We start from the raw sequence: 15,783 nt of genomic DNA, 5'->3' as shown, positions 1-15,783 counted from the left end.
GCCATGGCAACGGCAGCTCCTGACCTGTGTGTGTGCCTGCGTGCGCCTAGCAACCAGATAACCAACTCTCCAAGCTCCGCTAGCTTTACATTAGCCGCATGTTAGGTCTTAAATTACATTTAGTTAGGTCTTAGATATTTAAGTCCATTTACTGCTTCCTTCGTAGCTTTTTTTTTGTTTTGTTAAAAGAGTGAATGAAGTTGTGACGGTCTCTGCTGAGACAGAGGAGAGGAGAAGCTACTAGCCCTCTCTCGCTGTCACTTCTAGTTGCGTTGCTCTCCTCCCCAGTAATGTTAAATTTAGCGCAGAAAAAAACATAATAGTGGTAATTTAAATAGCGGTTCATGGGATTTATTAACCCTCAGGGGTCCCTCTGTCCTTTTTTGGACATTTTCTTCACTTTTCTTTTTTGATTTGCTGATCATTTTGGCTGTGTTACAGCTGAAGGTATGGATTTCTGCAAGAAAGTGTCTTTTTTTACATATTTTTAAAATCTAATGTCAGTTACTGTTACAGGTCTATCCCTGGAATTTTCTAGTTATATATTATATCTTAGTGAATTGGTCCAGTTACATGCTGTTGTAGAAAGAATGTAAAATGTTGTAGACATAATGTGAAATGGAAGTCCAAATGTCAAATCTGCCAGCTCACACAATTCATTTTAATGGTGCTATCCATTATTGAAATTTCTAGTGAGGTCAAGAGTAGAATGACCTCAAGTCCCTATATCAACAACATGACAGGCAGCCAACAGCAAGAAGGTCACTGTCAGAGACCCAGCATCTGTCGCATGATCCCCATGTTCTACAGTTCACAGAGGTCTTATATACCCACAGAACTATTACTGGTTATGTCCTAAAAGCCACTTGAAAAGTGATGGTAAATATGCTTAAGTGGTTTTCAAGGATGTATATCTTATGCCATTTAAAAGTATTGATGTAGTTCCTCTCTGAGTGCTTTTTTGTGTATTTAGTGCTGAGAAAGCAAAAATTAGTAAATTCAGATGTTTTCAGCACAGCTTCAATGTGGTTTTTGTGTCAGTCCCTTAAAACTGAAGTGGGTGTTCCTGTATATATTTGCTGCAAAAACAACAATTATAAGCTTGTCTCTTGAGTATGAATCCAAAATCTGTAAACGACATCAAAGGTTTTGGCATTCAGAATAATCTCTGACATCATTTACATCTGTGTTTTGGTGATTTATTTGTTTGTTACAGGATAAATGCGTTAATGCATTCTTCTTTCTCTGGACCTTGTGATTAAGAGGCATCCTAAAATAATGTCATCAGTTGGCTTGCACTGCATCAGCAGGCACTGTGGTTGATCCTAAATCACCTCGGGTACTCTGAATGACTCCATGAGAAATGGACGCTCTTCCTGCTGAGTCCACAGTTTGTCTGATAGATTGTGCTGCTTCAGATGCTACTGAATTGGTCCTGAATGGTCCGAGGAATATTGTGGAGCCAAAAGCTGTAGAGTGAGTGGTAAGTGACCTTGGCACTCAGTGCTCTCTTATTTCACGGTCATGATGGAGGATTTTCACCCTGTGTTTTTTTACTGCTGTGCCTGTCCTGCCACTCTGCTGTCATTTTCATTGTTCTGCATGACGGACTTCAGAGCAGATGAACTTTATCATTCAGATCCCTGACACGCACACAAAAAATACTAGGACATGTTTTGTTTTATTGGTGCTGGGACTCAAACTGAGTGTTTGCATTTTATATCAGGTAAAACGTGAAAATAAATTTAAAGAAACAACACTCTACGATTAAATTTGCCAATATAGAACTCAAGATGATAGTACAGCCTATAGGAGTATTACACATGGGAGCCTTTGTAATTCAGCTATCACATCCAGCCCAGATTTCCAGGAGGCATTGACTTTAAATAGCACAATGGAGAGTGGCATTACATCCACTTGACTTGTAGCTAGATAACTTGCAAACCACCAGCAATACCAGCTGTGTGATTTTTTTTTCTTTATACTTTCCTAGAAATGAGAAAGCACATTCGGTGCATTCATTGGACAGAAGCAATCATTATCTTTTGTATTCATGTTGTGACTTTTGCATTCGCATTGTGGCTTAATTTGCATTCGTGTTGTTGCTATGTATTTGTGCTGCGGCTTTTGTAATGTGTTGACCCTTCTGGGCCACCGTACAGACTGGCCATCAGAACCACCAGGAAAAATCCTTTGAACATCTACATGTGGTTGTAAGGGAATTTTTATCCATTAAGTCTATTCTTCCTTAAGTCTATCACCACAGCCCATTGTTTATCTCTAGCCTCATTAGTGTGCAGCTGCTCCATTCCCATCAGTAGCTGTAGTAACCAAGGTTATAGCAGGCCTCTTATTGATAGTAGTGTACAAGGATGTAAACATTCAAGGGTTTGAAGCCCCTTAGAGTCCCAGGGACAGATGGTATGCAGCACCTTTAATACGACAAAATTCAAGGAGGATCCTCAACGTGAGTTAGTTAAGGCATGAGATGAAGTTTAGGTTTAGGTACCCAATGGACTTTGCACGCATGTATGTGAAAGATATGTAATAGCCTTATTAGGGAATACAGGTGGTGAAAATCATGCTAGAGCCATGTGACAACCTGTGGGTGACAGACCAGTGACCATTTCACTGGGAGATTTTGCACACACTGGCAGACAGAACTGCATTGTGAAAGCAGGGAACCAATGTAAATGTTGATTGTGGCATTATTCTATAGCCATTACATTGTTCAGTCAACATTTACTCCATAACGATAAGCTAAACCAAAATAACCTTCAAATCATACCACCTTAGGTATCAAAATATAGCAGCTTAAAGGTTAAAGTGCACATTAGAAATCATGAAATAAATATGGTGCAGACTGTAGTGGTCCCTGAGCATTTGTCCACGCTGATACAATACTACTTAATAGTGAATGTTTTCATGTAGAACAGCTACAGCAGTACAACACAGTGGGCCGCTGATGTGTGTAATAGAGTTCTTGTGTGGCAAGTGTTGAATTTTTAACCATCCTAAAGCCAGCTGAGTACACTTCAGTCAAGCATGAAGCTAGATTACCTAAGCTAAAGCTACTATTACAGTAACATAACATAACACTGGCATGCAGGGGGAGGGGGAGCAGCTGCCAATGCACTTTTTTGAGAGACTTATTTAAGCATAAGAATATGTTTGCGCTTGTGCTTGCTGTGTGTACATATTATAAATTAAAGTGTGCTGCATTAAGTTAAATCAGCAAGACTATCAGCTCTGAATGGATTTCAGATCATGCCAATAATATGTGGTAAAGATGCATTATGACTCTTTTTCTTTCACTAGGAAATAAAATGAATCTTTTCTGTTACTGAAATTCTACATAGTCACAATTAGAGGCTGAAATATAATTAATTAATATATAAATATATATAGATGATGACGGGTTTTTGTTTTTTTTCAGATATTTATTACATGTGCAAAATCAGCTGCACTAACACACACAAGAGCAGTTGCGTTCGCAGCAATAACAAAGAAGAAATAAAACCAATTTGTGCTATGTCATTACACGACCAGCAGATCTGTTCTCGTGGTGGATTTTGCTGGATACTTCGGTGAGTCAACTGATGAGATGTTGCATCTTTGTGGCAATGACAAAAGCTGAACGTGTGCACAGGTAAAATGATGATGTTGAGAAAAACGTTGAAGGAGAGGGGGAGGAACGGAGAGAGAGAGGGAGAGAGAGATTACACCTCTCTCGTCCTGCTTTGGTCTTTGAATGGGAGGAGCAACATACCACAGCCTGCAGTATGCAGAGCTGCGGATCAGAACCGGGCTCAGAAACCAAAACTAGTCGGCACCAGTCGAGGGAGGAGATGTAACATCCCGGATGTGGAGAAATAGCGTCCTGTAATTCTACGTCGGGTCTTAGAAGCCGTCACACATATACATGCGTAACCTACGTATTTAAATATGATGTAGCCGATACGCACTGGCTGGACAGGCGGTGAAGAGAGGTCGCTGACGGACTGTGCGTAATGCTGAGTGGACAGCAGCATTTCTCGCTGTATATTCCAGCCTAGACGGGCTATTGACAGGAGATTCGCACTTCTTCTGCAGTGCAGCTCGTCATCAGAACCCGATGCGCTCCGCCGGACCGGACCCGTTCAGTTTCATGCCGTCCAACCCGACTGGAGCCTGAGCCGAAGGATGCAGGTTAAAAACCAGATCTGCACCGAGCGGAGCAGCACCGACGACCCGGAGCAGGATGACAACCAGAAGAAGACCTCGTGTTTTTCCAACATTAAGATTTTCCTGGTGTCGGAATGTGCGCTCATGTTGGCACAGGGCACCGTGGGCGCCTATCTGGTGAGTTTCCACAGAACAGCCTCAACGACGGTCTGAAGGAACGTCGTATCTCAGTATATCTCAGGTAACATCGGGTTAACGCAGCGCCCTTCAAACAGGCACAGGCAGACAGTGAGTAACGATGCGGTGTCTCAGCTGCTGCGGTAAATAATCATATTATTCTGATCACATTAAAATAGTCACATCCTCCAGTAACCAAGGAACGCGGTGCTTTCACTGATTGATGAGTTGCTGCGTATTATCCATCAGGCCTATGCACCATCTGCATGACACAAAGCGCGTCACAGCGGCCGTAGGCTCCACGTTGTTGCTGGAGAATTTTATATGCGAATAATGATGGTCTGCCGGGGAGCGGGTTACGAAACACTGGTCAAGAGGTTTGATCCAACCTGCCGGCTCTTTCTGCATCCATGTCCATCAGTAATGCAGGAGGCCTTTGACACTGGAGGATACAGGCCTAGGGGATGACGTGATCACCACAACAGAGGCGACAGCAGCTTATATTGTATTTTCAGAAAAGATTGCTCCATTTTTTTTCTCATTAACACTGTGACAGTTACATCACGTGCTATTCTAAGCATTGATGTCATAAGATTGATGTCAGTTCAGCAAATGTTCAAATAGATAACAAAAATAATGTATGTAAAATGTAAATCTACCTGAATATGAAAGATGCCATTGTATTCTGGATTGTTAGTTCCCTGACTGAAGCCAGTTGCTCTGATAAGTGTATTGATACTACAAATAATTGTAGGTTCATAAGAGAATTGGACTGAAAGTTACCTTTACTTATCTCAGGGCCAGAACACCTTTACTTAAGAAGTTAGAGTTTCCCTCTATATACTACTGTAGATAGTATAGATTATTACAAATGCTTCTTTAAGCTCAGTAAAACCAGCAAAGATAAGGAAGCATTTTGAAAAGGGCAAGGTGAAAGGTCAGGGTTTGACTGTCATTACACACAGCCTTTATTTTGATGCAGCTTTTGTTTGGAAGAGAAAAATATTAACAAGCTAAACCCTGTGGGCCGAGCTCCAGGACACTGTACACCTTCACATTTTGGTTTAAATTCAAAGTGCATTAGTATTTTCCTGCAGTGGAACTTTTCTCTTCTAAAGCATCATCCTGGACCAAAAGTGCACCTTTAGCAAATCCCTTTGCAGACAAAAGCACTACAATCTATCCTCTCTTGTATAAAATACAGTTTGTCATCATCTTTTATCGTCTCTCTCTTTTTAATTCAGCCACTTTCCTGGTTCACAGTGTGCATGTATTTTCTCCTCTGTCTTTAGTGGCTCATTATTATTTATTAATCTATTTATTCATATATTTTACAAATAAATGACAGTAAACTGAACTAAAAATTAAATCCTTGGCACAGGAGAAAGCTCTAATGACTGAAGGTCATCACTGTCAGCACAGCGGCACCTGCATAACAAACTGAAAAGGGCAGCAGGTTTTCTCTTTTGTCTGTTCTCTGCAACAATTTGTATCGTCTGTAAATATAGGTGTTGAAAAGCTGCTGTTCTCCAGGAGGCCATGCAGAAATCTTTCAGGGCCACAACCTTAAATCTTTCCTCTGTCGTCCAGGTGTTGTGACCTCTGAACTGTGTCCTCACAGCCTCTGATGTCAAGGAGCTGTGAATTAGAGCTTTGTCATAATTCTGCACAAACAGTGGACACAAGATAAAGTAAACGTTAAATAATTTTAACTAATAGACTTGCAGTGATAACATCTGAGACGTCTGTCAGTCCCCCCACGAACCCACCCCCCACCCCCACTCATGTGTTGCTGCATGGTGACAGAACTAGGTTAGTGTTCCACAGTTGGAATAATAAACCCATGACAGCCATCCGCCCATTTTAGAAGTGAATTATAAATTGTTCATCCTTTTTTGGAAAGTGTGTGTGTGTGTGTGTGTGTGTGTGTGTGTGTGTGTGTGTGTGTGTGTGTGTGTATGTTGGGGGGGGCTGCCAGTTGTCTGTCTTTGTTACTGTTGTCCAGACACCTCTGGTGGCGACATACCAAGGACAGGCCCATGTATGACGAGGCTGAGAGCTCAGTACTCAGTTCTTTCTCCTTCAACAGTCATATAATCCAAAGCATCTTAATAAACATATTTTTGATGTAGTATTAGTTTACCCAGAGACAGTCTGCTTCTACCAGGACACCCTTTGTAAGGTTAAATTAAGTAAGAGCTGCTTGTGGACAATCCTTAACAAATTAGAAATGATCAGTCTTGTTCTGCTAAGTGCTATATATAACCTGCTAGAGCTGAAATAATTAGCTGAGTAACTGATTGATTCATTAACAGAAAAAAATCTGTTTTGATTAATTGATTAATTTGTTTAATTATTTCTCCAAGCCAAAATTACCTTGTTCCAATTTCTAAATTGTTAGAATTTGGAGCTTGTGTTTGTTTTAAATCGAATATCTTTGTGTTCTTAACTGTTGGTAGAAAAAAAACATAATAAAACATTAAAGCCATCATATTTGGCTTAAGGAAATTGTGACAGGCATTTTAATGATTTTCTGACATTTTATAGAGCAAACAATTAATCAATAATGAAAATGAAAATCATTAGTTGCAACCATAAAAAAGAAAAGAAAAGCTATCTTGAAAATGTTGGAGTTTGGTGTGACAAGACAAACAGGATAAGCAGTACAGAAAAAAGGTTCATGGTTAAATTTTCCTTTTTCTTTTTTATCTTGAATTGCTTCTGTCTTGGGACATGTACTGTACCTTTTGCTGTGGATGAGTAATTAGTAAAAGTTGAACATAATTCAGCCTTTTACTGTCGGTCCTGCAGATGAACCAGAGCACATTTGATGTAAGGGGCCAGCTCGTCGCTTACACACACCCAGAAAAACAGCTGGTGAGATTGTGTTTGTGCCCGCTGCATAATTAGAACAGCTGCATGAGGTTTGTTGCCTGAAGTCACACACATGCACTCATCCCTTTCTCCCAGGCTGGCGTCAGGCTCGCCTCAGGGTAGTTTTGGGAGAGAGAGGAGGAGTATGGGGATGTGCACCCCCAGCCCCCACCCCCCCACCCCCCCTGCAGAACATCTCAGCTTCTGTGTGTTATCAATAGGTTGCTGATGTTGGTATAAGCTCTGAGGAAGTGGCAGATGGCTGCATTTCCAATCTACTTCTACTGAATAACACCTGAAGCTAAATACTCATGTGCATCAGTATTTTACACAAACATTAAAATCGGATGGAAAATTTACAAAACTCATATTTCCTTAAGAATAATTACAGAACGTAAGTGTATAAGTCTGCCTTAAAAAGGTGTGGGTTGATTATGATGTAATTAGCAGTCATAAACGGCTACTAGTTGTAAAAGCACTTCATAACACCTGCTGTCTCTGTCTCTCTCTCTCTCTCTCTCTCTCTCTCTCTGCCAGGTAAGTGTTTTAACAACTCTGGAGAGACGCTTCAACCTCCAGAGTGCCGATGTGGGCGTCATAGCCAGCAGCTTCGAAATCGGCAACCTGGCCCTCATCCTGTTTGTCAGCTACTTTGGCGCCAAGGCCCACAGACCCCGCCTGATTGGCTGCGGGGGGATCGTCATGGCCCTGGGGGCATTGCTATCAGCCCTGCCAGAGTTCCTGACTCATCAGTACGAGTACGAGGCCGGGGACTCATGGCACGCTGAGGACGGCAGGGACGTCTGCTCCAACATCTCCAGGTCAGAAAACCGAGACTCTGGGTTTAAATGTGGCAACCGAGCCAACACCAACATGATGTACCTTCTGCTGATCGGAGCCCAGGTTCTGCTGGGCATTGGAGCAACACCTGTCCAGCCTCTGGGAGTGTCCTATATCGATGACCATGTCCACAGGAAGGACTCCTCACTGTATATAGGTGAGTCACTCTGAGCTACCGTACAAGCATGACATCAGAGCAGATTCTCAATTCCGTATTCATGGTAGTTATTTTTGCATTTTAACATGAACAACATAATGTTTTATTACCAAATCCTCGAGCTGAAACATCTCCATTACTGACTGAATCCAAAGCTTTTTGCAGAGGAGCTCTGCCGGCTAAAAGCACTGTAGTCAGCTCCGCCATGATGTACAGAATGTTCCCTCATGGTTAAAAGCTTACTCAAAGACCACAGACACCACAGAAACAATCATGGTGTGATAAATGTGTTGTAAGTAGGAGGTTTCCAAGCTATTAACCTTTCTAATAATATAGAGGAAGGAATCCTTGGAACAAGCAACAGACTTAAACCAATTCAGATTCAGAGACTGAGCTCAGGACCAAACAACACCTTCATCTTCATGGCTATTTTTTTATTCAAAGTATTCAAGTACCAGTGCAACCTTTATGGCATGTTACAGTTATTAAACACGTATCAAAGGCAAATAAGAGGAAAACAAAATACAGCATTGGGGTCTTATTCAACTAACATAAACAAGTCCAATAGAGGAAAAAGTTTCCGGCAATTCTGTCCATCATATATTAAAGAGATTTTGCAAATAGCTCTTGTAATAGAGTTCATTCTTCTATCTGTTGATATGGGGCTTTAACAAGTTACATCTATGAATAAAGTGCTTACCTAACGTAATTAAATTGTCCATCAGAAAATCCAAATCCCTCTTCTTCATAAGTACTCCAGCTTTAACCAACATCATATTTAGTGGGTTCTTTAGTTTGCAGCTAGCTTTAAAACAAAATTCTTAGGTTCACCCTGGAAGAAAATGTGCTCTTCAATTTCAATATCCCTCTAACAAAATCCACGTTGTTGTTGTTCCAATTAAATCTTTTGTGTAAGAAGTGATTGGATGGATAGAGTCAGCCATTCAAAATTTGAAATGGTATTTCTTTGGCCTTAAGGAGGATTGGATTGGATAAATATCTTTTCCTCATGTTCTTTGCCTCGTCTTTTCAGCTGATTAGGGTAGTGCTGATAAAACATCTCTAATAAACTGCTTGCTACTTAAGTTGATACCATCAATACAGAGTGACGTTAATTCTGATACAAATGTTATTGCACCAGTAGCTGTTGAATCATTGTTTTGAGGGGAACTGGAGTTGCCAATTTATAATATTCTTTAGTTGGGCAGTGAAGATAAAATTTATCACAAAAGTCTCAATAATTACAAAAATTACCCTCCCTATCCCTCAAATGCATTACAGCCCATACTCCTTTTCCCATCCATGCTCCTAATAGCAACGATTTCCTATTAGTCAAAATCTACCTGTTGTTCCTAGGAGGGGTATCATGTGGTAGGTATTCACACCATCATCTTTCACACTCATCACCATGTCAGCGTTCCTAAAGTAATGACATTTGTTTTTCCAGATAAAACTGAAATTTATATTGTTTATTTTGTCAGAATAAATTGTTTTTGACAGACTTTCCATCTTAGACAGTTGTCAGTTGATCATGTAACACAATTTGTTTTGCATTTCATGCATGCTGTATTGGAGAATTGATTAATGGAGTCTAGCACTGTTAAATTTGTTTTTCATCTTTTAAAAATAATGTTGTGTCATCTTCAAATTGACTTAACTTTGATTATAATGTCTTCCATTTATGTCCATGTTTTCAGTCCCATTCTTCTTATTCATCATGGACAGTAATTCAGCAACCATTATAAATAATAAAGGAGAGCTGCTGCAACCTTGTCTAATGCCCTTCCTAAACGTAAATCTTGTGTAAGTACATGTTCCAAAGGTACTGAACTATTAGTATCCTGACATAACAGATGAATTACATTTCTAAATTTCTGTCCAAAACCAAACTGATGTAAAGTTTCCAATATTAAAGGTTGTTACACTGAATCAAAGGCTTTGTTGAAATCCAGAAATACAATGAGCTCTCTAAAAGTGTATCACAGAAATCCATCCGGTCTAGAACCATCTTATGTTTTTGTGAATCGATCTCTGATTGGGAAAACCAAATTGCGTTGTTTCATTTATTATCTGCGTCAGGCCTTTTTTCATTCCAGCTGCAATACATCCAGATAGCAATTTATAGTCAGTGTTTAGTAGTGTAATTGATCTTAAATTGTCTGGTCACCTTTTATCCTTGTCATGCTTGGGAATAAGTGTAATTAGACCTTGCTTCATGCTTAGCATTAGTTCATTTCTCTCTACGCATTCTTGCATTGCCTCAAACAATACATTTCTGACATCTTTCCAAAAGAATTTATAGAAATAGAAATTACTTTCAAGTTTTAAGACAGCCATTAACCAGTGGTCTTTTCCATGTATGATAATATCACCTGGAAACCCTTTGAAACAGAGTTCAATACCAGCAGATCTATTGGTTCTATGACTAAATAGTATTTGATCGTCCCACAGGTTAGTCCAAAAGTTCACATCCAAGGAAGAATAAGTTTCTTGTAGTAAAAGAAAACCAAGTCTTTAAGACCCTTCACATTCAGCGAAGCAAATGAAAGTGTGCAACTAAACATTTCAGTTCGAAACTGGAATTGGGACGAGTTTTGCAATGATAACAATAATCAAAATAGTCCCATGCCCTTATGTTGCATGAACTGTATGCAGATCAAACCTTCCACCTGTTTAGCCAATCCGCCGACCCTCTATGTAACCATGCGGTTCTTGGTGGTAGACTCGTTTCCCAGTCCGGCCAAGCAAATACCTCTCTCCTTGCACAGGGGAGAAATCTTTACACCATATCTCTTCTTTGATAAAGCTCAGCACAAACAATGTAACTACATGTCTGTTGCCCTTCTTTCGGCTAACTCTGTGCACAATGTCCATGGCTTCTTCAAGCTGGCACACTTGGGGACAAGCTTGTTAATAAGTTTCACAATGTCTGCTTTGATGTTTTCGTCGCTCTTCTCCATCAGACCTTTAAGTTTCAGACACCACAGCATCTTGTATCTTTCCTGCTTCCTGATCCTCTCTTTGAGCTCCTTATTTTCTTAACCTGGGTGCTTGTTGTGTTTTTCTTGCTCATTAATTTGAAGTGGGCCACTTAAGTTAAACCAGCAATCATGGAGCTACTCTGTTTAGCTTGTTCCTTAAGTTGAGCCAGTTGTTCATCATTCTTTGAATTGCTTCCAGTATGGTCAGGTCACAGACCTCTTGCGTCTCAGCTACCACTATAGCATAGCTGCCAACACATCAGTATTCTCTATTTTATGGTAATCTCCCGGCCTCCTTCCATTTTGTTGCTTCTTTCTGGAAACTCCTGTAATTTGCATGGCCTTCAACCTTTATTATAAATAATCATCATACATGGATTCAAGCGTGTTATATGTTTGTCTGATGTAATTCAAGTTGCCATATTGCTTGACACACACAACCCACACACATACATACAATTTCATCCCATCTGTTACCACAACCTGGCAACCTACAACCTGAACCTGGCAGTAGTAGTGGCTTGCTCCACAATGTTCTACCATGCTGTTTTTTTTTCCCCTCCTCTGAAGTACATTATTTGACAGGAAATGGTATCTTCAGCCCTGAGGCTTTAACATATTATTGATGCAAATTTGGCATGTTCTCAAAAGGTTGTTGAACATGGCGCTGGATGCAAATGTCAGTTCACTCAGTGACACCAGATGTCTGTCCTTCCTCATCTGAAGATGGAGTGCACAGGTGCAGTGAAATAAGTCATGCAGAAAATAATTTTGACTGTGACCACAACACCGGTTCTGACGTTATAATGAACAAAGGGGATGATTTAGAGTCGGTCCTAGCAACAATAAAAACAGAAGATCCTTGATTCCTGAACTAAACAACAACCAGCAGCAGTTTGAGTCCTTCATGCTTTTGCATTTGGCTGACTCGTGATTCCAGTTAGCTGGAAGTAATGAGAAACAAAGGCCAATGGCACAATAAAACCTGCACAATCACAATATCTATCATAGTAAATGGAATGATTATGCATGCATAATTGAAACATGACTGTGACATTAATCATTCATGTGTGAACTAAATGATCGACTCTGCTTAATGAACAGAGAACAGGCTCGTTTCAGGATTATATGATTACAGTACAATGGGAACCGCTTACAGTGATCACGTCTGTCCAGGTCAAATTGATCACTGTGAGCCGATGATTATTATACCATTATATTATGAAACGGACAGGTTCCCATAGCACTATACCGATGTAAAGATAAAATAACTGCGCCATAGCCCTCTCCTGCTCCAAGCCCCATCTGAGTGGTCAGGGTGACAGCACTCCACTCACGTAACAAACCTGCTGCTGTGACAGAGCGGGGACGATAATTACGCACTGTGAAAGTCCCAAAACGTGAGCAGAGCAGGAATGGGAGAAAAATAAAAATAACTCACTGAGTTACGACAGTGAAGATATCACAGCTCACACACAGTGAGCCAGCAGGAGTAGTCGTCAGCAGTCGTTACACCCTGTGGCAGTCCAAAAACCTTGTACAAGTAAGTTCTTAGAATGACAACTTGCAGGAGTAGGCAACAACATTTTTTTTCCATATGTTGCCATGTATGAAAAGACACAGTGTATGATGAATATATGATGAATGTAAGCAGACGTCTTGATTACTATAAGCAAATGATCCAAACAGCATTTGTATAGGAATGATTCTGTCCTAAGCTTTGGATCCATGTAAGCAATTGATCACTATAAGCAGTTTCCATTGTTTTATATATATAAAAAAAAACCTTATTACTGATATAATCTTCACTGAATCACAATTAGTCATGATTAGTTGGACAAATGGTAAATGGTAATGGCTATGCTAATGTAGTAAAGCAGGTAACGGAAAGCAGTGGTTGTGGCAGGGTGTTGGTTTGAGTACCAACTGCAAATGTTGGTTAAGCAGAGGGTCTAAGAGTAAAAGACAAAAATCTTGCAGGATGCGTGTAGAGTCACACGTCAACCCACAATAGTATGTGATGTTTTAAAGTGTGAACTTCCCAGAGATCAGTCAGTCAGAGTGTCCAGTAGTGTGATGTTTTTGTCTATGGATTTACTGTAAATGCATAGTGCGTTTCAGTTGATGACTGATTTTCTTTAACATTTTCAACCAGTTTGTACCACAGCTCATGCCAACTGCTCAGCCCCTCTTCTAGATACGGATCAACACTTCCTGCTTGTATAGCCTCTCCTCTCCTCTAGCCCACTGACAAAACCTATCATGTGTACTGCAGCGTCACTGTTTGTGTGCGCATGTATCTGTGTGTCCATCTTCCTGTTAAGTGAATCTGACTCACAGGTTTGGAGAAATTATAGTCATAGTACAAAGTTTTCTGTCCAGATCAACATAAGAATATCACTAATAGAGTAATAGAATTAATAGAATAGGTAGAATACACATACAATAACCATACATAGATTACCAGGTTTCAAGGTGATACACATGAACGAAACACATTATGGATTATATATTAACACATTTGCTCTTATTTTGGCAGAAAAGGGAAATGCAGTATATTCTGGTTATCCAGCTACTGGTACACAATTTTATTTCACAAAAATTGTATTTTGGCAAAATCCATCTAGGAGACGAAACAGGGCTGGCGACATGTTTCTGTGATACTGTACTGCACAGTATTGACTTAGTTTTGCCCTGCTTAGATAATGTGTTTGGACGGTGGATGGAAATATCCTTGTTATTTTATTGTTATGTGTGATGGGATGCATCAGCCCATCAATACGTGTGCTATTTTCTGCTCCTCTTTACTTAATGGTGTTATGATGCATTACAATGTTGCATCTGTGAAAATGAGTTTGTTGCTATGACAAAATCGAGGAGTGTGTGTTGAAGGTCAGAGACGCAGTCTTGTGAAAAGACGAACTGACTCATAATTTAATATTTCCTGTGTGAGCGCTTGAGAGGGACATTGTTGGTGTGTGACCTCTCTCAGATAGGGGCCCTTGAGCAAAGCACTTCATCCCCAACTTCTGCAAATGTTCACAGGCCTGCAGCAGAGGACTGTGGTTATACTTACAGCAGAAACCAAGAGGCTGACATAACACACATTACAGCCTGTCTGCCTAAGTTGCCAAGGCAACAGTACAGAGGAAGGCACTGAGGTGTGCCATTCCTGCTCCTGCTCACCGCTCAGCGACCTGCCAGTAGCAGAGCTCCATCTGGGGAGGTGGAGAGGATGAGACAGAGGACGAGAGGAAAAGAATGAGAGACTGCTATTACTAAGAAAAGAAAAAAAAATAGAAGTGTAATGTGTAGGTTACTTGGTTAAGATGTTGGTGCAGAGCATGGGAAATACCACTAAACACAATGCATATTTCAATGTAAAAAACAATAAATGATTTCCTCTTTCATTATTATTGGTGCATGATACAGAGGTGATCAATATATTATCTTCTGATGACTGAAGATGTAATTATTATTATTGTTATGATATCAGGATTTCAGTAAATAATTACATCAGATAATAGGGAGCTGTTTCTAACAATAGCTGCACTTCTTCCATGACTTCCATGACCAACACAGCAAGAATAATCATATTGCAGGTCAAACAAATCTGGGAGTAGCATTCAGCAAGGAACCATATGAAGGTGGTGCATTATGCAACAACATGCTGCAGGTTGTATTTTGTAGTTCATCAACTTAATGTGGGATTTTCAGTCATACAAATTCTCTCTCAGATTCAATTGCCAGTTAACAGGACCTTACCTGCAATTTGTTTCTAAAAATTGTAAGATCTGAACAGTTAACTTTCTGTCCACTTCACTTTTTGCAAATACAAGGTTATTGGCATGGTATCAGTAATTACTGGTTATTGTTATCAGCCCTGAAATTTCATATTTTTACCTGCTGTGGTTCAAACTCAGCTGCAAATTTTCCAGCTACATTTAATTATTGTATCATAATGTATACTATTAAAATTACAGTCACATTATAACTCAAAGTGCTTATACAAAGGGCTGGGCATAGCACTGATCTTCTGATTGGATTATCATTCACAAAGTCCAGAATTGAATAATTTCCATTTGATTCAGTCCAATACGATCAGAATCTATCCTGAGCACTTAAAGGCTAAACTGTAAACATATTTCCTTTTTAGGAAACTGTGGGCCAAGGATTTATTTTTCTTGGCAAATGTAAAATGAGTAAAACATGATACATCTATATTTTTTAAGGCTGAATGTGCAAAACAGTCAGTAATTCATCTGCTGTGTTTGTGTTGACATCAGTCTGATATCCGCAGACAGCTGCTAGCTAGTGTTAACTCACCAACTGGGACAGACTGATCTCTAGACTGGCTACAAGACAGTCAGAGTCAGTGAACCATCCTGAGTCATGACAGTCCTGTAAACCCACAGACTGTAATTATTCAGTTACAGTTTACAAGACTGATGTGACACCAGCCGGCTCTTATAGCCAGCTGTCATCTCTGTTACTTTTTACCAGTGGCGATTGCTCTAAGACTGCAAGGGAAGCTCAGCTTCCCCTAAAATGTCAACAAAATAAGTGGTCAAATATGTGCTGTTGTGTGAA

At 40.0% G+C, this 15,783-nt stretch overlaps 2 protein-coding genes across 2 annotated transcripts in view; one reads left to right on the top strand and one right to left on the bottom strand.

The window, feature by feature from the left end:
- Positions 1–7,023, bottom strand: part of LOC111672329 (high choriolytic enzyme 1-like) — a 9,678-nt gene extending 2,655 nt beyond the window's left edge. Inside the window, exons 1-3 of the mRNA XM_087180219.1 lie at positions 7,009–7,023; positions 1,923–1,960; positions 344–399 (exon numbers count right to left, since the gene is read on the bottom strand). Coding sequence (XP_087036345.1) covers positions 344–399; positions 1,923–1,960; positions 7,009–7,023 — 109 coding nt within the window. The remainder of the gene's footprint in view (positions 1–343; positions 400–1,922; positions 1,961–7,008) is intronic.
- The window catches only part of LOC111672275 (solute carrier organic anion transporter family member 3A1-like), a 31,708-nt gene continuing 19,775 nt past the window's right edge, over positions 3,851–15,783 (top strand). Inside the window, exons 1-2 of the mRNA XM_023429661.2 lie at positions 3,851–4,341; positions 7,753–8,212. Of these exons, the coding sequence (XP_023285429.1) occupies positions 4,183–4,341; positions 7,753–8,212 (619 nt within the window). The 5' untranslated portion in view covers positions 3,851–4,182. The remainder of the gene's footprint in view (positions 4,342–7,752; positions 8,213–15,783) is intronic.

Source organism: Seriola lalandi, unplaced genomic scaffold, assembly GCF_002814215.2.
Source record: "Seriola lalandi dorsalis isolate HSWRI2012SDOR001 ecotype SW California unplaced genomic scaffold, Sedor1 jcf7180002054898, whole genome shotgun sequence".
NCBI lineage: Eukaryota > Metazoa > Chordata > Actinopteri > Carangiformes > Carangidae > Seriola > Seriola lalandi.
The sequence above is the reverse complement of the archived record's forward strand: the minus strand, read 5'-3'. Positions and strand labels throughout refer to the sequence as shown.